The 25,332-nt window shown below is 40.1% G+C and overlaps 3 protein-coding genes across 6 annotated transcripts; 2 read left to right on the top strand and 1 right to left on the bottom strand.

The window, feature by feature from the left end:
* Positions 1-9,470: 9,470 nt before the first annotated feature.
* Positions 9,471-17,606, top strand: LOC132906887 (mucin-3B-like). Of its 2 annotated transcripts, XM_060959482.1 has the most exons (8): positions 9,472-9,691; positions 9,863-10,059; positions 10,148-10,354; positions 10,421-10,675; positions 10,757-10,804; positions 10,883-16,959; positions 17,169-17,288; positions 17,357-17,606. In XM_060959482.1, exons 1-8 carry the CDS (start codon positions 9,672-9,674, stop codon positions 17,441-17,443), a joined length of 7,011 nt encoding a protein of 2,336 aa, XP_060815465.1. In that variant the 5' UTR covers positions 9,472-9,671; the 3' UTR covers positions 17,444-17,606. The 2 variants fall into 2 exon arrangements, with proteins under 2 accessions (XP_060815464.1, XP_060815465.1); XM_060959481.1 differs by having other exon boundaries at positions 9,471-9,691; positions 17,169-17,606.
* Positions 17,607-17,677: 71 nt separating this feature from the next.
* On the bottom strand, positions 17,678-20,226 carry LOC132906891 (nuclear pore complex protein DDB_G0274915-like). 3 transcript variants are annotated; one of them, XM_060959497.1, is made up of 6 exons: positions 20,026-20,222; positions 19,899-19,944; positions 19,655-19,826; positions 19,491-19,577; positions 19,188-19,422; positions 17,678-19,085 (listed from the first exon to the last, which is right to left on the bottom strand). In XM_060959497.1, exons 1-6 carry the CDS (start codon positions 20,102-20,104, stop codon positions 17,926-17,928), a joined length of 1,779 nt encoding a protein of 592 aa, XP_060815480.1. In that variant the 5' UTR covers positions 20,105-20,222; the 3' UTR covers positions 17,678-17,925. The 3 variants fall into 3 exon arrangements, with proteins under 3 accessions (XP_060815480.1, XP_060815479.1, XP_060815481.1); XM_060959496.1 differs by having other exon boundaries at positions 17,678-19,422; positions 20,026-20,226; XM_060959498.1 differs by having other exon boundaries at positions 17,678-19,422; positions 19,655-19,750; positions 20,026-20,109.
* Positions 20,227-20,971: 745 nt separating this feature from the next.
* LOC132906899 (actin-related protein 2/3 complex subunit 4) lies at positions 20,972-22,618 on the top strand. Its single transcript, XM_060959514.1, has 4 exons — positions 20,972-21,173; positions 21,448-21,774; positions 21,854-22,024; positions 22,096-22,618. The coding sequence occupies exons 1-4, from the start codon at positions 21,171-21,173 to the stop codon at positions 22,099-22,101; spliced, it is 507 nt and encodes a 168-aa protein (XP_060815497.1). The 5' UTR covers positions 20,972-21,170; the 3' UTR covers positions 22,102-22,618.
* Positions 22,619-25,332: the final 2,714 nt, after the last annotated feature.

Raw genomic sequence — 25,332 nt, 5'->3', positions numbered from 1 at the left:
ACGAAGATTGATTTCCTTTGGAACGAAGGTCCCTGAGGAATTTCTTTACGTACTGGCGAGTAGAAAATTTCAATTTTTTATGTAAATATAGGCAGTTCATGTAAAAGACTCGAAACGACCGTAAATTGAATTGTCGTGTAGTTATTGTTAAGTTTACCGTTGGCCAGCGATCTTGTACTTGGCTTGGAGTAACAGCGTACGCTAGGAGGCACGTACTCTTGCTTGTCTAACTTTAAACTTCTTCACGTCGAAAATAAACCGTGCGGCTTTTGCCTGGCGTAGTCGCGTTCGCGAGCTACACGGCTCTTCCTCTTCGTGGGCGTAAATCCGTCGAAGGAATGCGCGCACAAAATTACGTTAAAATTTTCTTTAACGCGTGTCCGAGCAAGATTTCGTTCGGCGGTCCATCCGTGGGTTCTTGATGGATCGATTCGGCTAACGAGACACGTGTCGCAGTTTCCTAACATTGACGGATGCCACGTTGCTGAGGATAGGTTCTACGAAAATTCGAATCGAGTGAAATCGAATTTCGATTTAGATAGTAGACCTGAATTATGCAACATTTAGATTTCATAGGCTATTTCGTTATTTACTATCTAGATTTGTTAGCATTCCGGTACTATAAAATTTCAGTTTCATAGAATCTAGATTCCATACAGCTTAGATTTTATAGACTTCTAGAACTAGGATCTAAGTTCGTAATAAGCTAAGTTTAGTAGGATTTAGTTCGACAAAACCTCAATTTCGTATAATCTAAGCTCCGTAAGTCGCGCGTATCGGAATTCTTGCAGCTTCTATCTTACTTGAATTCTGCTCTATCCGAACATCGATAAACTCTACTACTATTCCTAACTATTCCTAATCCGTAAAATCCGCAGAATCCTTGAAACGTCTCTGCCGGTCACGTTTACCTAGAAATAAACCCGCGAACCACGATCTCTAAAGATCGAGACGAACGATGTTGGCATTGTTGAACGTGGATATTTTTGCTCATTCTCCATGTAGAATTACCGGTGCGACGTACCTCTCCTCTGTAACTAACGTCCTCGGAAAATATCGACGCGATCCACCATACCGACGTATGCATTATTCAAAGATGAAATCCGCATTTAAATGTTTGCCCGTTTAAAATCTTCGCGCTGTACAACTACTTTTATTACATACTGTTCATACAATTCAAAACAGCCGGTCTAAACCATCGTTCTTCCCCCGTTTTCTCTTCTCTCTCTCCTCTCGCATCTTCTTTTACCCCTCTGTTTATTCGAACACGTAGAAAGAACACCATCTTTGACCTACAATTAAATTCAAGAATATCGTCCCGTTAAATTCTGTTTTTCATATGAAAGGGGACCCAGTGTTCGGAATTGCGATGACCAAGCGAGATAAAAGGTTAATCGAGAGCCTCGTTATCGATAGATCACCCTTGTGTGTATGCATAGAAGCTCGTCGAACGGCCGTGTGCAAGCCTATGTAGCGTATACACGGCGGAGGACACGCATATAGAGGCACGAGGTCGAGGGCCAACCTACATATTCATCGACAGCGGGACACTTGCTTCCGCTATGCCTGTACGCTTCTTACTTTCAAATCACGGTTAATGGTGTCGGCAGCGTGGCGACGTTTTCTTTCGGTTGGCATTCGATTAGCCACGAAACTCGTAGCGGAGGTGACGATAGATGATTTCCTCCGGGACTTTCCACGAAACCGATAGGCTACCGTTAGCGGTGCCTTCCGGTCGCTATCCACCGTTTATGGAACTCGATGTTTCAACTGGGGGAACTTGGGCGCTTGTCGAGTGATAACCTTTGCTACTCTTTGCTGCTCTTTGCTGCTCTTTGCTGCTCTTTGCCGCTCTTTGCCGCTCTTTGCCGCTCTTTGCTGCTCTTTGCTAGGGGAAATTATCGGATTATACTTGAGTCTCTGGTAGGATTTATACGTCGATTCGTTCGTTGGATCGTTCGAGATTCTTCTATAATTGTGACTTTCTGATAGATGATCGATGGAAGGGGGAAACGAAGCCTACCTATTGTGTAATGGAGATTCGCGCGATATACATGTAGAGTAATCTAAATATGGAATGATTTATGCCACTGGTAGCTAGGGTTATCGTAGATTAGGGCTGGTGTAATTTAAATTTAATATTGGATTGACCCAACGTAGGTTAAATATAAGGATATCAACGTACGTGTATTATATATGTAGATCCGGTGAAATCCAGCTCTAACATTGTTTAGAATATTCTAGAATGTTTACATCCTACGTGTAAGACTCGCATAAGGAATCCAAAGGACAGCGCATCGCGATCTACGACCCCGCGTTCTTCATCGAATAAACATTTTGAAACGAGTGCTTGAAGCTTCGTTCGGTGATCGGATCACAGAGATGAAATCTAAATCATAGCAACGTGTAACTACGTCAACGAGCAGATTCCGCGGATCAGTAATCGTTATTCTGGCATAGCAACCGGCCCCGCAGTTCACGCATTCAAGGATTCGATGTCGCGAGGCGGCTGGATATGTGAATCAGGTTTATAAATACATCGGCACGAGTAGAAACTCTGCTGGATCGCGAAACCGATTCGTAGAGAGGTTATCGCCGAGTCTTTACCAATCGAACCAGCACAGCGCCGGGGTGTCACGGTTCGCCGCGTAACACCACGTAAACACCCTATCTTTCTTCGTTGCGCGCGGTATTAACGGCCTGATAAAATGTGGAAAGCTTTGCCAACCGTCGCGTTCTAATAGTGGGGAACCAAGCCACAAGACGATGGAGAACACACGAGCTCTGGTTGCCGTACATCTCGCTACGAATATTCCTTACTTTCTTCTGCTTTACAATTTGTTTCGATATAGCAGAGAATTTTCTACGTCTTCGATCCTGCTGCGTTCTGTTGGTCATTTTCGACCATTGCGGGTCTGCTCTAATTTCGCTAAAGTATAATATAGATTCAATGGAACTCAGAATCGAAACCATTCGTATTCGGTATAACTAAAGTTGAATGCAATCTACTTAGATACAATGGAATCTAGACTCAGAGTGTTGAATTCTAGATTCAATAGTACGATGCATTGTAGATTTAATAGTAGTAAGTACAGTGTAATAATGGTACCAAGCGAACTCTAGATTCACTCGTGCTTACATAGAACCAATGCAAACTACGTGGAGGAGATCGTAAGTGAATGGGGTAAAGTAGATCGACGCAGATAGAAATTTGCAAGTGTTCTGGAATGGTAACGGACAGCACGTCGTACTCGTTAGCGGGTAACGAATTTGCATAGAATTTTTACGAGCGGCAAGCGAGTTGCACGAATAATATACGGTCTCGTGTTAATCGATACTCGGGAAGCAATAATGCAACAGGTTTTAGAAGATTGTCATTGATTTATATGTCGACTAGTTTGTTCGATTTACGATTATTTGTCAAACGATCGACGTGGAAGAAATTAGCTTGCATTTTCCTGACTCATTTCGGTCTGTATGGTAACACGGCGGAAAGTATTTTAATTCAATATCAGGTATATTCGAAAGAATTCGAATCGACTATAATCCAAGCCCGAAAAATTCAGCCACTCGAGTTGAGAGTAACTCGGTGTGGAGATGAGAAGCTGGTTCGGATAAAGGAATGCGAATCTGATTGATTATTTCTGCTGGATCCGATACAATTGTAAAAATAAGCACACGTATCGACCGAAAGTGTCGCATACGCAAATAAGATCATATACGTGCGATGGTGAGCGATAGAGCGTAGCGCTTCCCTTCTCTCTGTGTCATCTCCTTACAGTAGCCTGGATCTAGCGTAATCCGAATTCCATGTAACCTAAGTTGTGACGCAATTTACGTACACGTAGATATTAGCTGGCACAATGTAATTTACGTGGAACGGAGGCTAAGTTCGATGCATTCTAAAAGCAATGGAATGTAAAATCATCGATCTTTCTTACGTCGAAAGCGGTAGAAAAGTCTGACGATCGTTTACAATCAGAAATCCAGTTGATAGTTCTGAAAGGAGCTGTAGCAGACCGTAGTCGCATTTGTGAGGCTACCTACACGAGCGGCCCCGAGGGACCGACCGGTCTGGCCATATTAGTCCACAGAGGCCACGAGGAGGCTGACGTCACCAAGGGTCGCGTTCTCCTGCTGCATCGACATAACGTCCTAGATGTTTCTCATCTATGGCTATGGTACCCCGTGACACACGCTGTCTTACAGTTTTCCAAAGATTTTCTCGATTTTAGTGACCATAGAGACTAGTCACGTTCGAATTGTTCCTTAAGCGGCGAGCAACGAGACATGACTCAATGGGAAGCCTTGTTAAGTATGGTTGACCTCATTTTAATTGGTAGAGTAGGTTAACCATGGAATTCCGCTGGTCTGTCCAAACTAGTAAAACGTAAAACGATGTTAAACGTTTTTTATATTTAAAGGGATCATCCTTGAAAATGTTCAACGTTCGTAAACATAGAAATTTATATAATCGATTGGACGTTGCACGTTCAGGTGCAATTAGGTAAAAGAATATAGAAAGAAATAAGGTACGGTTAACCGAATTTTTTGATGAATCGAAGAAGGCGCAAGGTATACAACAGGAAAATTAATCAGCAAATCGAACGGTATTCCGAGAGAACGAACCTCGCCACCGGTGGAATTTCTTCTCGACTTCCGGCTGCTTGCAACAAAGTTACCAAGACGTGACCAGCTGATTAAATCGTCGTCGTTGTCTGGTCTCTTTATGGAAGCGTTTTACGTGTCATCCTCTAATGAGTTTTTATTAACATTGTTGGGTTAGTTTGAACACCTCGAGGCGATTAGATTCTTCGTTAATCCTAAAAAAAAAAAAAACAGTTTTCGACAACAAGATAACGAGGTACAGACTATCAGGATAGCGAAAATAACTAATTTATAATTTTCTCAGTTAAATTTTATGTACTTGTGAGCGTGTTCTCGCGGACTCGAGCGTCGTTTTAACATCGTTGAAAGGTAGCAAAATAAAAAGGAAAAGTAAAAATTAGAAACGAGATGTTAAGTTTATGCGATATTGACTCCTAATGGATCAATGTGGACAAAGAGCGGCGGAGTTCGCTATAGAAATTCCAAACGAGCGCTTTTGCTGGCAAGGCTGTACGACGTTCTACCGATGCACGTGCAGATTTGCACGGATGAAATTCCAACACGGCGAACGTTTATGGGGGGGATTGATTGTTTAAACAAGCGTTTAAGCGTTCGCGGAGGTGTCGCAAAATCTCGACTGTGTTCGGTCGAAGGCTGGCCAAGGACGGAGATCGCGACGATTCATGGAAGAGAGAGAAACGAGCAAAACGTATACATTACATATGCAGTTTGGCCGGATAGAGAGAACCTTGTTCACAAAGAACCTTTTGACCTTTGCGGAAGAGTGTCAGGTGAGCTCGTCGTGCATAGAAAAACGTAGCCAGCGTAATTTCCATTTGGTGTCGAGTTTTGCATTACGCTGCAAAAAAGACGGGCAGAGTCTTATTATATCCACGTGTTCGTCCGGTATTTTCATTTCCTTTGTCCTCGCATTTCCTATTTACATTTTCCCGCGCACTGGTCTAAGACGCTTGGCAACCGACGTGTCTTGGTTCCCTTCGCGAAGGAAGAAGAAGAAGGAGATGGGAAAGAATACAGAGAGCTAGAAAGAGGAAGAAGAAGGTGAAAAGGAAGGTGGTAAGAAAAGTGAGGGATATCGAGCAACGGAGAGGGGAGAACGATACTATTAATATTAATAGGAAGCGGTGAGCGTCAATCGAATTATGTATACGGGCTTGTTTACTCTAGGCCGTGTCTAACGAATCGATTCGTTAAGTCTTGGAAGATTGCTCGAGAAAGACGACTTTGGCCACGCTCGTTGGACGAACGAAACTGCCCTGGTGTTATAACACTTTTGGTATACTTGTAACAGACATATGGAGAATTCGAATTTCGTGAATGAAGTGTCAAAGTTCGATATTCGAATAACAAATGCTTTAATGATTTCTATCCGAGTACTTTGTTAAGTACGTTGTCGTGATGGGTGGTAAATAGGTATCGTTCGCGATGAATCTTTGGAGACTTCGATGAGGCGAAACGTGGAATTTCCGCCATTTTGCGCGGTTGGGGGTTGGTCCAGAGGGGATGCTGCGCACATGTACTTCCGTATCATCCGCACAGAGGCAGAGCGACGCTCTGATTGGATCTACATCCCCGGTTTTAGAGGGTCGTTGCTTCCCTCTTCTTTAACCAAAACGCGAATATGGTGTATCCTCCATTTTATACCGTAGTAACTGCACGCAGATTCTATACAGAATATCCTTCCGCAAAGTTCTTTGATATCGCGTCGATATCTCTTCCATCTTCCTAGCGAAGCGTTGCGTAACTCGATCATACCAATCCCTCCTATATCGGAACTTTTGTAGTTTAAAAAAGAAAAAAGCGAACATAGTCAAGTTATTCTGCCAAATTTCCAATTTATTTCAAATTATCCCAGTAAATCCCAGTTAATTGTAAAAAGTTAGGAGAATCGATCGACAGGAGAGTGAGCAACCTCCTAGTTGAAAATTCTGATAAGAAGGGTTGGAATTAATGGTCGGAGCCTGAACAGGGGCAAACACAGAGATTCGGGGACGACGACTGCGCAGGATTTCTCTCTCGATGCGGCGTGTGTCGCGGTGACGGTTGGCCAACCCCTTGAGGGCAGCGGAGGGTGGCAGAGGGTGCGGTCTCTTGCTCGTAATCAATACCGGTGTCGGCCGGCCTCGCTCCGCCGTTCTCTCGCCACCCACGCGAAATCCTGCAGACACCGGCTGCCACGCCACGAATTTTTCTCCTTGTCGTCACCGACCGTCGCCGCCACCGCCTCCCTTATCGGCTTTTGTCGTCGCGTCGTTCCCTTCGCGTCGTCACGGCTTTCTACCCTCTTCCCTGTTGCGTGTGTGCACAACCGCGGGTCGTTGTCGTGCAACGAAGGAGATAGGCTGGCTCGTTCATCCGCTAGTTTCAATTTTTACGAACCAAGTGCGTAACGAGAGCGTAAGAAGCCGGAGAGTTCAACGTAGGCGAAGGCGCCACTATAAATTCAAGTTTTGAAACATCTAGATACCATGAAATCTTGGCACGATCGAATGTAGACGCCGCGCCAATCAACTTCTTCGCAGAATCTGCCAGAAACTTGGACGCCACCGAGTCTATAATCTTGCCGTCGTTAAAAATTTGTTTAGTAACGTTGCAATGATATCGTGATTCGGCCGCGATCGATTCTATAACTCGCATCGAACCAATCGATCGCTCAGGGCCATCGAACAACACTCTCTCTACTTGCCATTCTCTCTTCTATTTCTTCTTTGTTCTTCTATGCAATCGTTGCCTATGCAATCATCCAAAGAAAGAACACGTGTAATATGTATGTGTATATATATATATATATGTTAGTTTGAAGATTTAGCGCAGTTAAATTGTCGTATAAATATAACGGATAAAGTTAGTCAGCGAGAAATAAGAGAAACGCGAACGAGCCACGGACGTTGATTCTCCTCGAGGGCGCTTCCTGAAAGGCGAGCCGTTAATCGTATAAATGATTCTCACGGGAGCATCGTAATTATACCGCGGCACATTCCTTGGCCACGGCTCCGGAGGCAGCAAACGTAAACGTAGATGCGTGAGAGTGCGTACATGCGAAACTCGGCCGCGTGTTGCTTAAATCATTAATTAGTGCCGCACGCGCTACGCTGCACTGTTGAAAACTAGAGTTTCGCACGGGGCAGCGCGTATAAATGCTGCCGCGATGATTAAGCGTTGAATAATCGCGCGATTCTTCGCTGTTAGCTGTACATATTCCGCTTGGAAATCCAACATTTAATATCTTATCCTGATTTCAACCGCGTCTAAACGCACGGGTTCCATGTACATCACGTCCTGTTTTCTCCTATTCTCGCCTCCACCGAATGGGATGAAAGTCTTTTAGATAGCTAGTTGACTAGTTTGAATCGATTAACCTAACGAACTTGGAATCTTGGCCGGTATATAGTCGCTAGTAAATTATGATTTTCAAGGATTACCCTGCAACATCGTAGAGAATATTTTGACGCAAGCAGTTAAACCTGAGACGATAGGTTCGTTATTCTCATGTGAGAAGTTCTATTTCCGAAAATACCAGCATTGCGAATCGGCAATCCTGTTCTTCTTCCCTAAATTTTGGCCGTGTGATTTTTTAAAGTGTCTTCGCTTCGCTCGTCGGACGGATTATAGTTACTTTCTGGAATAAACGCAAGCGCATATACACGACGAAGGTAACGGCAATGGCGTCCAAATTTCTAACGAGTCATGCCATACCGCCTTACAGTTCACAAGGATGCAGCGTAGGCACGTTTACAATCGTCGACGTTACTCTCCCTCTGGTGAATCTTTCGTTTTCTTTTTATTCCTCGCGCTAAATGCGTATTCTGTTTATTCCTTACGAGTAGGAGTTAATTTTATTGTAAACAGGCTGACAGTGAAATATGCAGCAGTGCGGCGTTGCCAAATAAACGGCGCGCACAGAAAACGCTCGAAATCCCACAGCAAACGTTTCCGATGAAAGTGGAAAAAATATGTCGCGGCGTGTTGGGGTACGGCCTCTGGGTATTTTCGCTGTCGAGTCTGCAGAATTCCTGTCTTGAAATTTTCGAAATACATATTCACGCCGCCATGTTGGATATAGAAACGACCGAAGCGCTATATCGCGAGAATCGTGCTTTACCAACGGCGCAAAAATTATTTCTCTCGCATGTATCTGGCCTCGTCTTATGTATTATGAAATATCTCTTTATTTTTACTCTTTTTTTTTATCATGGCTACTTTTTATTCCGTATAATATTCGCACTTGTCATCGACGATTTGTATTGATGCCGGTTTCAAGGCTTTTCTCTCTCTCTCTCTCTCTCTCTTGTGTTGACATTCGAATGCATTTCGCATAGTGGCTACGCATGACTCTGCTTCGACGCATCTCTGTAACTATATTCCACCGTCGCGATCATACCACGCTTCATTGAGATTGTACAATCTGCTGGCGCCTGCCGTTAACAAAATATCGGGTTGATGAGAATGCACTTATATTTCGTAGACTACTGACCGGCTCTAATGAAAAACGATAAAAATTCCTTTAATCCTCTTAACTTAGTCAATCAACGAATAGAAGATTTCATTCCAAGGATTGAGGAAGGAATTACACTTGATCATCCAACAGAATACATGGACAATTGCATGTTTTATATAGAAAGATACATGTACATACATCTATACATATTTTACGAGCTTCTAAAAATAGATTTTGTGCGATTTTATCGACTGCAAAGTTTTGAACATACAATGATAAAGTAGAGATCTGACGAATTTTCTTAATATACGTATATTGATAAAAAAAGTGTAGTGATACCTACTATAATGACACCTGATAAAGGCAGTGAAAAGTACGCGAAAGGAAATCGATAGAGGGCGGGCAGGTTCAAATGATCGTCGTGACGTTCGGGACCTGTCGGCAGAGTTTTTATTTCGCGTATTCCGCGATCCAGGCAATCGAAGGGTCGAAATGTCAGAAATTCGACGGGAATCCACGAATGTTTGTAATGTCAGTTACAAGTGACGCATTAGCGCTTCCCGCGGCGCGTTCTTCACGCGAAACGATGCCAACAGGATAAATTATGCCTCGAAAAGAGAACACGTAAGTGTCTATTAGCCAGCTTCTAACCTCGACCACTTTTATTACCAAGATTACTCCCCTCCTCTTTGCGTCTTTTTCTCTGGAACAAGAACGAACAAACGTAAAAAATAGATCAAAAAATAAAAAGTAAAAAATCTAATGGTCCGCTCGTTAACGTGGACATCTTCTCAGCAAAGCGAAAACATGGGAGCGAGACAGAAGAAAACGTATGAACGCTTACTTCAAAACTCTGGCAGACCTTTTGCCTCCGCATCAGGAGGGTCGCAAACGCAACAAGGTCGACATCCTGATTCACGCATCGAAGTATATCAAAGACCTCCATAGCCGTACAGAGGAGTTGTTTTCTGCTCATGCCTCTGAAGCGCACAGTAAGCAAATTTTTTCACGATAACTGTAACTTGTTCGTGGTTGAGATTATCTTTTTTTCATATTTTTATCATATGTTTTTGATGATAGAGGAGGAATTGGCTCGTCTGAAAAAACTTGTAACTCAGCTTTTCTCTCGTACTCAACTATTATCTACTCTTCTACGAGATGCTGGTATCTCTGTGCCAGCAGAGCCAGCCCTTGAAAAGATATCTCCCCTGAAGTGGTCGAATAAAATTAACGTGGAGGATGCGGAAAAGTATTTCAACAAAACGGAAGAAGCTACGAATAATAAAGGTAATATTAGTAAATGAGAAATAATTTTTTTGGGTTTAGGTGTTCTTAAAAGATATTTGATTTCAGTGAAGAATTCTGAATGCAAGAGGGAGAAGTCTGCAGAACTCAAAGTGCCTTCTAAGAGAAAATCGGTTACTTCTTCTCATTCGTCTAGTAAAAAATCAATCGAAAATAGCGATATTTCTAAGGATGTGAATAGTTCCTTAGAGAATCAAGAGAATCAAGTAAATTCTGCGAACAGCAACGATGATAATTCAGAGGCTACAAGCAATGCGTCAGATACAAGATCCAAAGAACCAGGATGTTGTCAAACGAACACAAGTAAACATTTCTACTTAACTCTAGTTTTACAACTTGTTTCGGATAACGAAAGTACGTACTTCTTACTATTTTGTTAATTAGGTTGTGACATAGCAGTCAGTTGTCCAGTAAATAGCAAAACTAACGATGGTAGGTATAGAAAATATAATTACACATTAAAGTTTCTCTAACCAATTTATCATATTTAATTATAAAATACAGTTTTAGCATTGCAAAAAGTAGAATCTCAAAAGAAGGTAAAACGGAAATCAAAGAAGAAGGAAGAGAAAAAATCATTGACGCAATGTATAAATAATTCAGTGACTAATTTGACCCCGAATACCCTCATATTATCTGGTGGTAAATTAATGCCCTTGGTAACTCCAATGACGTCGAACATAATTGTAAATACTCAGCAACAGCCTGCGAATCCCATAATCCTCGGTAACAGTCAGCAAAATCAGATGATCGTGATGCAACCTTTAACAAATCGTGTACAAAACCCGGTTGTTTCCATTTGTAATCAAGCTGTGATTAATACGGTTCAGAAAGTTACGCTCAATACGGTCCCTAGCATTCGCACGAAAATGGTAGTGGATTCACAAAATTGGACATCCAATGTGAAGAACATAATCAATGCAACAAAGATAGGTGGCCACAAAGGCATTTTACCTAAGGGTAAGGAGATTACGGAAACAACGATGACATATAAAGTTCCTATTCCGGCGGTTCATAAGGAAAAAGCAGAAAAATATAAAGAACATGGATCTAAGAAGGAGATGGAAGTTAGGTTGAAGGCCAGCAAAAGTCACGGTAAGGGTTCTAAAAATCAACAGCCTACAGAAACCGTTGAAGAGAAGAATGAAAAAGAGAAAGTCACAAAAAATGTTGAAGACGCAAATTCTGTGAAGAAAACTGTACTTAATAAACGTTCTGCAGGCACAGAAGCTGCATGTGTGGATGAACCTAGTGATAAAAAACGAAAAACGGATGAAAACCGTGAACACAACTCAGCGAGTACTGTATCTATATCGAAGTCGGATTTTGCTGTCACTTGTAAATCTATTGAAAGCTTGAAACACGTTATAGAAAAGATAGGTGAAGAAACGAATGAAGAACAAGATAAAGGTAATTCCCCGAATGATTCTGAAGAAAATACGAAAACGAACGTAGAATGTTCCGTTTTGTTAAGTACCAGTGGTACTGATCAGGAGGATATTTCTGACTCTTCAAAATCAGCGGAGGTTCTGACATCGGATAGCATCCATTGTGAAACAAAAGGAGGTCGAGACGCGTCAGTTTCGCATGCAACATCCCCAGTCACTTTCTCGGACGAACACTTAAAATCTTCCAATGAAAATGTTTCAGTTTCACCTGAAACTGATTTCAACATTCCCATAAACAGTACACTGGAAAAGTCAAGCAACAATATCAGTTGCTCTGATTCTAAATCAACTTTGACAGAAGTAACAAAAACGGTTGAAAATCCTGTGGCTAAAAAGATGAAAGATGTTTGTAATCTTGATACAGAATTTGACAATCTCTTACAGGTGGCACCAAAAGAGCCAGAAATTGTTGAGGGGACGACAACAACTAACTTAGAAAGTAATAAAATTATTCTAAATCTAGATACAAATACCACAACAACTTTGAAACCAGAAACAAGTACTGCAGTTCAAACTCCAGATATCACAACGCCGTCATCGTCATTGCTTCCGGTTAATATAGTGGAGGACGAATCCAAGGTGGCAAAAGCATCAAAGGACGAAGTATCAAAATCGTCACTATCATATAACACGGAGAATACTTTTGTACCTATTGGTAATAGAGCCGATGGTCTTCATTCTGATCTTTCAAATGATATATTCGCATCTCTTCAAGTTCCTTCCAGCTCTCACAATCCAGAATCTATATCTCCTACAGCAGCATTTTTAATGGCTTTCCCGTTGGTGTCCTCGCTAAATGGTAAAACAGAAGTCTTAGAGGAGGAAATGAAAGAGGATTTCAAGTATCATAGTCAAACTCCACCCATGCTTCTACAGATCGGGGCAATGGAGCCTAACAGTTTTAAGCTAAAGGCAGCATCACCACCCCATTCCACCGCAGAGAAACGTCTGAAAGTAACATGTGAAGAAAAAAAGACTATAAATCCTCCCGTGAGCGAGACAGTGTCAGCGAACATGATGGTGGAATGTACTACAACTGCGAAAGCTTTGCCCAAAGTTATAAACGATGAACCTCTCAGGGAGCCTTATAAAATTGTTGTAGAAAAGTCTGCAACTTCTAGTTCTTTCTCCAATGAGACTATGTATTCTATTTCAAATGCTTCAGGTACTACTTCAGTTATCAATACTTCAGAAACGGGAGAAAATTGTCAGAGCCAACTCACAACAAATTTGAGAAATGCAATTACAAATTCTACTAATGAAAATGTCGCTGTTTCTCAGATTAATACAGCCTCTATTTCAAATAAACCAGATCCAACTAATTGTCCTGTACAGGCATCAACCTGTGACACTAATGTTCGATATAGCACTTCTCAGGATTTTTTATCGAGTTACTCGACGATCGTCGAGAACAATTTGACCACTTTGCAACAGAATGCAAATCCTTGTACCAGTTCGGCGATTCAAGAAACGAATCCATCTGGTTTGACTCAAAATGTCGTTCCAGATGAGTCCCAGGCACCACCTCTGGTTTCTCATTTGACTAATACTAACACAACAACAAATACTTCGTCCCTGCCTTTACAAACAATGCAAATGGAATATACTTCTCATATGAAGGATAAAGAATCTCATAGTTCCCGTGTTGCTTACGGGGTTCATGGCAAGGATCCTCTAGTAGATTCTAACATAGTTACCAGTAATCGTTTGAACTATACTGGCCATATAGACAGAGTTCTTCCCACTCCTTCTCAGAATATCCAGCAAGAGTATTCAATGCGATCTAAAGAAGCGACTATACCAATTCTCTCTTCACAACCCATACAGACTGTCTATGAATCACAACCTAAAGATAGTCACGTTCTAACTACTCAACAAAATGTTCATCAGAATTACGCTTCAGTTCATGAAAAAGATCATATTATTCAGAACTCTCACAATGATTACACCATTGATCAGAATAAAAATCTGCCTCGAAAGGATTCGTATTCGACAGGGAGTAGTAACGCAACTACGTCCAACAGGAATCCGAGTTACCCTTCGAAGGACCCGATATCAAACTCATCCGAGGATCATTTCCAACGCAGTTATACGAAGATAAACAAGGAGTCTGATTCTTCGGGTACCAATGTCGTGAATCAGGATCAAAAATTGAACGATGTTTTGAGATCAAAAGCTCAGGAACCGCAAAGTCATAGACGTGATACTAATTATAATTCTACAAAAAAGATGGATGTCGATCCGTTTGCTCAAACATTTTCCTATGGAGTGAAAGAATCTATGAGCACCCAGGCCGAGCAGAGTGTTCTGAATCAGAACACTGACAGTATATATCAAAGTAAAAGGGATGAGACCCAAAATTATTCTACTTATTCTAACAAAGATACAAAGAAGATCAACACTAGTTCTTCTAATAATATAAGCAACAAACCTCTCATTCAGAATACCCCTGTTACACGTTATTCGCAACAACCGACGTCGTTCGTGGCTACGTCCAACTATGAGCAGAGTACGGTTACTGAAAATCATGCAAAATCAACAACCACCGTTGCTCATAATTCCTCCAATTTCAGCATTTTGTCTTGGACGACTTTTTCTCCTGTAGGCGGAGGGAATAATAATAATCTGGTACAATTTGAGCAGGGACCAAGTCAAACTGATAATACCGAGGCAAAAACGATATGTGAGAATTATAGTTATGTTCCCCTCCATAAAGAAAATCCGAATTTCTCCAACGTGTTGACGAACGATGTTTTCTCTGTGAATTCTACTATGGCTAATATGGACAAATCAAGAATGAAATCGGGAATGGAAACACAAAAACAGTCCTTCGTGGATCCTTCTAAAACCAGGAATATTCAGACCAATGTTCCCGCATCTAGTAAGCAAAGTCGTATGCAAAATCAAACTTCTTCCAACAACAATGATTACAACAAATTTAGCGCAGAAAACAAAAACAAATCTAAGTATGGAATGGAATCAGAGTATATTCAAAACGAATATTCCGGTATGGAGCAACAATCACAACAGCAACAGCCGCATGGACCAAAGAATCATCAATCCATGGCAGCGAAGCAGGACAAGACAGTCTATCCAATGTCTAACTATGACTCCCAAGTAAACTTTGATTTGTCCGAAGTTAGCGCGCAAATGAAGTACCCTGTTGAGACTTATACAAGTTCGAATTTCAAATATCCTGACAAATCTCAGCAGCAAAGTCAGAATAAATATCAACCTTTGGTTCAAGGACAGGTCCCATCTCTTCAACATGACAGTGGTACTTACAACAACGATGGGAAACATGGACAGCAACAAAGTACAACAAAGTCGAAAGGAAATCAGCAACAACACGCAATTAGAGCGCCTGTAAATTGGATGATGACTCCAGAGATTAAACATAATGCCAATATTGCCGATATTATCTTACCACCTATTGGAAAGGAGCTAGAGTTTTGTCAGAACAATCTGTTTGCTCAAACACCATCTTACAATCAAGGAACAGCGAATCAATTTTATAACAATTACGATGTCGCGGCTCATAGTTTTTCTAATTTACCGGTCTTGCAGAGCGAGCCGAAAAGAACCTCAGAAGTGTTCTATTCCGAGGAACAACCATTCCCCTGGTCTCCCACGAAAACCAGCATTCATGTTGAACAAGCTCAACCAGTCAAGGGTATAGATCAGCATATTGTACCCTCCAGTCTTCCAACGTTGGTCGGTGATCTAGATTTAGGTACCAATATACCCGAGAAGCAGAATTTCTTATTTGGGCAAGTACCTTCGAGAGTACCTTCTGATCAGAGTAAAGATTCCATCAAGGATAAAGAAGGAAATGTTGTGGGACGCGATTTTCATACAGTGTTGAATAGTCAGACGGTCCAGCATCCAACAGCTGGATCCTCTTTCCTTTCAGTGAGTCAATTGGTGGAACACGAGAAAGCTGAAAAATCTCATCAGCAACACCATCAACAGCACCATCACCACCATCACCACCATCATCATCATGCTCATCAGCATCAACAACAACAACAACAACAACAACAGGCAAGGAAGCATCAAAGGAAAAGCAATACTAGTCCTAGAGGAAACAGTAAAAGGCAGATGGATATCCGCAAACAAGGATCAGGTAATGATCAACTACATCAAAGGCACGAGGAGCAGAAATCGTCCGGGCACACCTTTCCTGAACAAGGATACCAACAGCAACAGCAGCAACAACAGCAAAAGTATCAACAGAATAACGTACATTGGAGGAACAGGAATTGTAAGAGCAATTACACAGCCGAGGCATTAATAGGGACTAATAGTAGCGTACATGACACAAACCAAGACAAACACGCTTCGATTAAGTTCTCCACAAATTATTCGCAGAACAAGTTTCAAACAAGCCTGCCCACTGCGGATGCAGTCATGCCCCTTAATTATTTCTCAAATGCGGATGATGGAAGTGGTTACGGGCAAATGGTGAACCAGAACTTTAACTCGTATACATACTCTTCTAACGCTAATATTTATCCCACTTCGAATTTTATAACCAGTATATCAAACACACCTACCAGTTACATGATGCCATTGCACGATAACACTGACTATATGGAAACGAATGCCTTCTTGTTATCAAATGTGACCATTACCTCAACTACCACCTCTTCATCCTCGTCTACCGTGACAACCTCGACTTCAAACGTGAATACGAACGTAAAGAACCATCAACACTATGGAAAGCAGCAAAATTGTGATAAAAGGCCATATCCCACGAACGCAAAGAAAGCAAAAAGAAAAGCTCTCGATGGAACCATGCAGAACTTAGAGTTTCCTTTGTCTGGTATCAATTCGCCCCTAGAGGATTATCATCACTCTACTACATTTTTACCGCCGCCACCGCCGCCACACGCTAGCCCCCTTTATCAGAATCATACACAGACAAATGTATATACCAAAGCGGTAAATGGTCTGCCACCGCCACCACCTGTGGCTCAGGGTGTACCTGCGGTAGCAACAGCTGGGTTTCCAATGAATCCAAACATGCCAAGAGGAGGCATCGTTGCCGGCAATCATATGACTATGAGCCATCATCCTTCTGGCACAAGTTTAACCAACTTCAATTTAAGTACCATTTTCCCAGAGATGAATGACAAAGTATGTGGACCTTTTGTTCACTCTAATCCTTTGTTCTCAAATTGTCCATAAAATAATGTCCTATCGATAATATTAAGCTCGCAATCAAGGGATATAGTACCCCTTAAAATAATTAAAAGTGAGAAATAAAAAGATGGGTACAAAGGATTAGAATTGATGTTTTACCGCTTAGAGTAGCACATTGGATAACCGTTTAGCTTATTTGTTAGATCACTGGATATAAACCACCAAACGGTATACCACCTGGCTTGTCGCAGCCGCCAAATCAGTCTGCAACTTATGCACAGAGGACTAATTATACAACGAATCCTCTCTGCCATTTACCACAGGTTTGTTTAATAACCAAAGAATTTAGTATTCCCTGTGAGTTAAAATTAAACAGGAGCGTTGTCTTCAGGTGTCGGAAGAAAGTCAATTTGGTAATAGCGTTCCTCCTCCTCCTCCTCCACCTCCTCCTGGAGTGATCCATTACAAGAATGTATGATAATGTAAGTATGAATGTAGTGTAGTGTGTATCATACTTACATTATCATTACGACAATGTATTGATGATGATGTAAGTATGAGAAATTACACATTAACCATTCTATTACTGTACATATGTAAATAATCGTGTAATTAACTAAATTAAAAGAGGTTGATATATATTTGCGATATGTTTGATTTTGTATTACATTATAAGGTGAGTGATGAATGATATTAAAAATGAGTTTACAAATAACTTGTAACAACGTAAATTTTACATCTTATTGTATATTTTGTTACATTTTGAAAACGTTGTCAAGTTTATTTCACATTAGTTCGTTAAAAGAGAATTTCATCAAATTTTATATAAAAATTGACACACTGTTGGTAAATATATATTATTTATTACTATAAACTTGTGATTTATCTCAATTATAAAGGAATAATATAGGAAACCAGTATCACAGCGTATATTCCTAGCTAAACTACTTTCACGCTGCATTATCTAATGTCTTTGGTAGGCGGCTTCAGCGGAATCTTTCCAAAAATAAATTTCTCCGCCATGTACATGTTCTTCTCGTCGTCTGTTAGTTGATTGTCTAACGAATAAATGTTGTCGTCAATAACGACTGCCGTCAGCGTTACTCCGGATGTCGATTTTCCAAACGGATCGTGCGTAGACGTAGCAGTACTAGAAGTTTGATTTTGTGCAAAAGTACCAAATGGAGATGTAATTTGTTGTTGCTGCGGTGTAAACGAATTTGTGGTTGTAGCTGTAGACGTAACGCTCGTAGGACTAAATGGTGAGCTCGTTATATCACTAAATATCGTCGACGTGAAAGGAGAAGTGGTGGTACTAGGTGTACCAAAAGTAACTCCGGTATTTGTAGTACCAAACGGTGTGCTAGAGGAAGTAGCTGTGGTAGCAAAAGTTTCACCCGCAGTTCCCGTAGCCATCCCAAACGTAGGCTTCGAGAAGGCTGCCGTACTGGTGGTTTCAAATTGCGAGGTTGCGGTAACGAAAGGACTCGTAGTCGTTGAAGGTGTTGCGCTAAATGGCGAAGCACTGGAAGTGGGCATAGAGGGTGTGGTACACTGAGCATTTCCAAATAGATTTACGGAAGATGTAGAAGTGGTAACGCCAAAAGCGTTTGTAGGCTGTGCCGAACTGAAAGCAGGTGTCGTGGTATTGGATCCGCCGAAAATGCTACCAGAATTTCCAAATGCCGGTTTCTCGCCAAATATCGAACCGGGATTGTTTCCAAAGGTTGCTGAAGCGCCAAATACTGGTGCTCCCCCAAATGCAGGTGTTTCAGACTGCGAGAATATGCCTGAACTGAAGGTTCCGGTGGACGGAGTCGATCCGAAGATGGAGTTAGTTGTCTGTAAATTTGAAGAGCCGCCAAACGGATTAGCAGTAGAAGTTTTAGCTCCGGCAAATATAGAAGCGTTAGATTGAGAAGAAGTGCCACTGAATAAAGAGGGAGAAGATGTCGCTCCGCTATTGAATACCGATATGGGCGCCTGGGATGTTTCATGCCTGGCGAAAACATTGTTCACTGGATTGCTGGTTCCAAATATGCTAGGCTGCCCGAAAACGGGTTGGGAAGCTCCACCACCAAAAATCGATCCGGACGATCCAAAAGTCTGCGTGTTTTGTCCTGCATTAAATGTAGAAGTGTTTGTAATCCCGCCAAATACAGTATTAGTGCTGGTACCACCACCAAACACTCCTAAATTACTGCCAAAAGTTGGTGTACTACCAAATACAGAATTTGAAGTTGTAGGTGTTCTCCCAAAGATTGATGTATTGCTAGTAGGCGGGAAACCACCGCTGAATGGATTGCTCTGAGTTCCAAATGTCTTATTTCCAAATACATTGGAGGATGGAGTACTGCTTGGAAGTCCAAGTTGAGGAGTTGCAAAAGCAAAACTAGAGGATTTCCCAGATGTATTATCATTCCTCGCATTCTTGTGTCCTGTACCTAGAATCTCTTTCTAGAAGATAAAAATACTTTGAATTATATTTATAAAGACCAATATCAACCTTTTCTAATGTTACATACAAGCTTGGTTAGTGTTTCACGAGTAGGATTCCTGAAAGCTTCTCTTTTCGCCTTCATATCTGTACACAGTTGTTGGAAATGTAATTTCTGAAAGAAATATAAAAACATAGATATTGAACGAATTCATAACTTTATAACAAACAGAAATAATTATGTATACTAACTGCCTGATCTACCATCCCATTATTTTGAGCTTGGTACATCTCCCATCGAACTTCTTCCGGAGACAAATCTTCCATGCCAGGAATACACGGTTTCTCCTTAAATGGTGCAAAACATGATAGTAACCATTGTCTTCCTCTTTCTGCATTGAGTATTTCTTTTGCAACCAACATCCTTCATTTACGATAAAAATTAAATTAATTCCATATTTTGACATTCTTTGTTAAATAATTTTATGATACTTACGCAATATATTCATCCTCATTGTAAGAGTCAACTTTGTTATTACCTCCTATAGAACGATATTTAAAATGTTTAAATATCAAGGAGAGAAAAGTATAATTTTCTGTACTATATAAACTTTATATCTTACCAAAAGTATTTATATGTTCGAATTGACAATATTGTCCAAATCGACAATTTCCTTGTCGATAGTATTTACAAACAACCATCTTGCATGTGGTTCAATCCATTTAATCTTATTGTGTATTCCCTGTCATATCGATAATTCTATTCACATATGCACGCATACGAATCCGAAGTGTTGGTCCTGTGATCCTACACCAGAGGACGTGGTTATTTCGATTCAACCTGCGAACTTAGATTCTGACTTTATAAAACCTAGCTCTCTACATAATACAGATTTACCAATCTTCGGAGACAAATATTCGAATGTAAAATGTTAATCTCTATAATTCTGGTTTATTACTTATAATTTAAAGCATTTATTTTTTAAATCTAGTAACTTTTATAGTCGACCACGTGGTTGATCAATTACAATTAGTTCTGGTTACAATTAGTTAATATCCTAACTTTTATGATATTGATATCCTAACAGAAGAGTAATATACATTACATCTGTAATAAAAAGCTAGAAATATTTGAAAGAGTAATTTAAGCGAATGATAATTTTGCTTGATTAGTGACAAGAATATCATTTGATCCTTCATGTTGAATAGAATTTAGCAATAGCAGGTAATAGTCATCAGTTAACGCATCTAATTACACATATTACAAGAATGCAGACGTATGTGCAAAAGTATCACGATGATTCATCGTACATTTAATTAAATTTGTTGATACGATCTGCATTTGTTTCAGTGAGAATTCGTAAATTTAAAATACACAAGATAATATAAAAATGCAGTCATTGTTTCGTTGGAGCGTACATTAGAAAGAGAATTAACACATCTTCAACAGAAAGAAGCAGAATTTTGAAATTTAGATTTGTAGAAATGTGAACTAAACAAAATTGCTAGGAAATCATAGACATCTAGCGGCAGCAGATGAAACTATTAGTGATGGGAGGATGCCCCTCCCAAAGGAGATGGCCCCCCCAGCGTATCTCACCGCCTGCCACCATTGTTACGTCCGGATTTTAGATTTCGGTATCTGTGATGAGACAATTTCATAGTTTTATAAGAATGTATTTGTAATTTACAAGTGATAGCATTTATTGTTTTCTAAAGTCTACGTTGGAGGTGTCGTTATTAGCTGCGGTATAGCCGTAGTCGGATAATGGTAAGAGTTATTTCTTAATGTCCGAGAAATAGGTTATATAGTAACTTGTGCCTATCGAAATGATAAAATTCTTTATCAGTCAAGCCGGATGGCTTCGTATCTAATTTCTGTTTACTGTTTGATATATTTTTCCTCGACCGTTACTAACTTAAATAACAAATATAATTTTATATTGCGCAACGAGAAAGACTTAAATTTCGTCTATGTGTTAGCAATGACTTTTGAATTTTTTAATAACTTTACAAGTTACTTACCGTTGATACGTTTGTTACAGTCAGGAACGCTAAAACCTTACCTGGCAGCAGTGAGGAGAACACTTACTGCTGCTATGTGTTTAGAGAACTTCTCTTCTCAAATAGTTGAGAAACATAATAAACCTGAAGTCGAAGTGCGAGCTAGTAAAGAACTTCTTCTGACACCGATATTAATAAGCAGAAATGACAAGGAGAAAGTATTGATCGAATCAAGTATAAACAGTATGAGAATAAGCATCGCTGTAAAACAGGCTGATGATCTAGAAAAGCTATTATGTCATAACTTCACAAGATTTATGACAATGAGGGCAGAACACTTTATTATCCTCAGGAGAAAGCCAATAGAGGTAAATATTATTATATATGTTAAACATTAATAACACAAGAAACAAATAATCAATGTTTGTAATATTTATTATTCTATAGGGTTATGATATTAGTTTTTTAATTACAAACATCCATGTAGAGCAAATGTACAAACACAAGATCGTAGACTTTGTGATTTATTTCATGGAGGAAATTGACAGAGAGATCAGTGAGATGAAATTGTCCATGAATGCAAGAGCTCGCATTTGTGCAGAAGAATTTCTAAAAAGGGTCAGTATCTATGGATATAATAGATGGAAAGATATGTATGAAAATTGTCAAAATATTGCTTTTGATTTCAGTTTTAATTTTACGGACACAACGTGTTAGCAACATAGCAATAATCACAAACGCCAGGTCACTAAAAGTAATAGTGTCCATAAATCAATCTGGCTAATACATAGCCAGAGGATATTTTAACGGATTAATATATTAAATTGACTCCAAACGCTCCTTAATCCAGACACGCCAATCCCTACTATCGTCCGTTCTCGAAAACAAATTCATTTGAATATGAATATACATTTATCGACTAATCACTGTCATCTCCAGCTGTGTGTGTAACGAATAACAAGTCTGATGTACATGTAAGTACCTTAACGGTATTAAATTCTGCACGCGCAGTCCGCGAACGATAACTGCGAGCATATTCGCGATCGTGCGTTTCTTTCTTCCAAAAAGAGGGAAGTTGAAACACTTAATGGTGGTGTATGAGTAAAGCGTGCAATTCTTTTTTGCATTTATAAAGTTCTATTTATCTTACGAAACACTGTATCCATATGATTTAATACTAATGTAAATACAAATAAACGAGAAGAATCGAAAGGCCGTACATCGTCCCGTACCTCCAGCATCCAGAAGATTAAGCCCTCCTAGTGTATAATGTTATTTAAATAATAGTAATAATAATATATGTATTATTATGTAGTAATGTAATTGTAAAAAAGAAATATTATTTAGTAATAAGTTTGTATTTATGAAATTCTAAGAGTATAGTATCGATTTTCAGTTTTGGTGTTTTAAGTGCAAACACATATAAATCTGATTTTCGGAAATAGTATCAGATATTAGACTACTTATTTGCTATTCATCGTTAATTATTTTGCATCAACTGTGTTGACCTATAGGCTTTATATTTCTAAGCTTACATATAGACAATATAGACAATATTCAATATTTATGTTATTAATTACGTTTTACGTCAAAAATATTTATTAGTTAAATTTCTAAGGTTTTTGATACTTCTAAAGACGAATTTGTTAAGTTGAACTATATAACAATCTATATAAATCTCTTTAATTTTAAAACTTATCGCCAGAAGATCGTACCGTTTTCCGAAAAGCGCCTTGATGCCTGCAACACGTTGAACAAGGAACGAGGGCCCCTTCGAACTGTGGAATCCATCACGTTCGCGGCGGCTCCTCTTTCTACGGGGAAGGGTGCCCCGATGGAGCTCAGTCGCTCGCCGATACCATTCACCAGTAGCAGTTCGCGAGTTTTCCGGCCACCAACCGGCGATCTCCTCGCGCGGTTCGATCGCTTCTTCCTTCGCCACGCGACGGTAAAAGTGACGTCGTTTCTGGACGTAACAATTAACGGTTAACAATTGACACAAACTTTCATAAAATCTGCATCGCTAGTGATCAGCGAGTATCTTCGATAAGATTAATATAAAATGAAGAATAATAAATAAGATGCGTCATTTGTCTTCTAATGTTATCGACATCAAACGATTATCGTCGAGTTGAACGAAGAATATTTTAGAAAAGAAAGATCATAGAGAGATCGAACTCGGAGAATCGAAAAATGGTGAAAAATAAGGTTTTCCCGCGCGAAGAATCGTAAAAAGTAGATGGACGATCTTGCAATCGGCCAAAAGCTAAAACGATCTCCGCAAAAGCTGGTGAACGAGAGGCCAGCCTCCGAATCCTCCTGTAGTCAGACGAAAGTTTTAAGCCGTGTCGTCTCACGACTAGTTACGAACTTTTCCTCTGCGTCGGGCGAGGGTAGTTTTAAGGGGGCACGTAATCTCGTTTCGCTTTGGCCGCGATTTTGAGATTACCGCGTTCCAGCCGTCGCTATTTTTGAGGGGTGGTGCGGGTGGAAGATTGTTGACAAACTTTCGTATCGCGTGGGGGCGTCGTTTCTGCCTCTATATGGTGTAACCAGGGTATTAGTTAACGTTGATCCCCTCGAAACACCCTCCGTTCTCCATGTTGATCACGGAGAAGGGGGAGGAGCTATGGCTAGAGGAGACCTTCGAGTCGCACAGCGCTAAATCCTAACGAGCGCCCAAAAATACACGGCGCAGAGAGACGCAGAGAAAGAGAGGACTGGCTGCATAGAGGTGGCTGTAGATAGCTGGCAAAGAAGAGTGCCGAGGAAGAGGCAGGTAGAAACGAAAACGAGCCGGATAAATAGAGGCTTACGAATTACGGGTCTTCCGAGCTTCTCCTACTTGTTCATCCTTCGCTTCCCCTCACTCTGTCTTTCCTTCTCTTTCTCACTTCTCCTCTCTCCTTCTCTCTTTCGATTCAACCTTGTTTCTTTCGTTTTTTTTTTTCATTTCGATCTCTGTTAAATTCCATGATTTAATGAATTCATTAACGATTGAGATGAAAAGTAGTAGTAGGTAAAAGTTGTGCGAACGCAACATTTTATCAAGACAAATAGATTGCCGACCTAAGAAAGATCTCCACGGCAGAAAGAAAAATCGTTTATCATATAAAAATTACAAAAATTTACCTAGAAGAAGGAACAGTAATGAAAGAATATTAGATTATTCTTTAGAATTCATTTTCGCAACTATAATGTTCGAAAACAGAATTTAATAGGCTAAGATAAGTGAAAAAATATTGCAAATGAAATGTCACGTTAACGAAACATTGATCTTTAAAGGATTAAAACTTGTTTCTCTATGATTATTTGCTGATATATGTATGAGTTGAAATTGTGAGGTTTGGTGGTCTGACTGGATAGGCTCATTCTACTTGACGATGTTTCGCTACTTTCTTCGGCAAATATTCCTAGCTACTTCGGCAAGTTTGCTCTAATCTGAGTTTGATTAAATGTAGTTCCTTGCTAGAGTTGCTCTGGTTTCTTCGATATATCTCTATTTTTTTTTTTTTTTTTTTTTTTTCGTGAATGTAATTCGTATTTTTTTCTACAGTAGATTAGTTAACAGCATAGACTTATTTTACGTAACTTCCGTTATTTTATTTCGCCAAATATTCTGTCATAGATGTCGTCATGAAATAGATGAACTTTTCCTACTTAACTATTTTCTCAAACAAATACGTAAATATTCGGGTTTATTTTGTTGTACCCCATTAAATTCTTTTTTTCGTGTTGGACTCGATTGTTGCAGACGTTCTTCTAAACTCAACCTTCTACCACTTCCGGTTTCCCTCCTTCAATTTGTCGTCTCCCTTTCTATTTATCAGCTTGCGCTCTAATTCTTCTTCTTTTACTACCACTCTCCCCTTGTTTATCCGACACCCTCTTCTCCCTTCCTTACACGAAATCAGCTGTTCCCTCTC

Source organism: Bombus pascuorum, chromosome 5 (genome assembly GCF_905332965.1).
Source record: "Bombus pascuorum chromosome 5, iyBomPasc1.1, whole genome shotgun sequence".
Lineage (NCBI taxonomy): Eukaryota > Metazoa > Arthropoda > Insecta > Hymenoptera > Apidae > Bombus > Bombus pascuorum.
Note: the sequence above shows the minus strand (reverse complement) of the source record. Positions and strands in the feature narration are given on the sequence as shown.

Excerpts from the sequence above, each read along its gene's own strand:
- LOC132906891 (XM_060959496.1), bottom strand. The coding sequence starts at position 20,104 with ATGGTTGTTTGTAAATACTATCGACAAGGAAATTGTCGATTTGGACAA. Across the intron at positions 19,827-19,898 it reads AATGAGGATGAATATATTGC|GATGTTGGTTGCAAAAGAAA; the intron begins GTAAGTATCATA and ends TCGTAAATGAAG. Across the intron at positions 19,423-19,490 it reads GTGAAACACTAACCAAGCTT|AAAGAGATTCTAGGTACAGG; the intron begins GTATGTAACATT and ends TTTATCTTCTAG.
- LOC132906899 (XM_060959514.1), top strand. Across the intron at positions 21,775-21,853 it reads TCAGGAGAAAGCCAATAGAG|GGTTATGATATTAGTTTTTT; the intron begins GTAAATATTATT and ends ATTATTCTATAG.
- LOC132906887 (XM_060959481.1), top strand. The coding sequence starts at position 9,672 with ATGCCTCGAAAAGAGAACAC. Across the intron at positions 9,692-9,862 it reads ATGCCTCGAAAAGAGAACAC|CAAAGCGAAAACATGGGAGC; the intron begins GTAAGTGTCTAT and ends ACATCTTCTCAG. Across the intron at positions 10,060-10,147 it reads TCATGCCTCTGAAGCGCACA|AGGAGGAATTGGCTCGTCTG; the intron begins GTAAGCAAATTT and ends TTTTGATGATAG.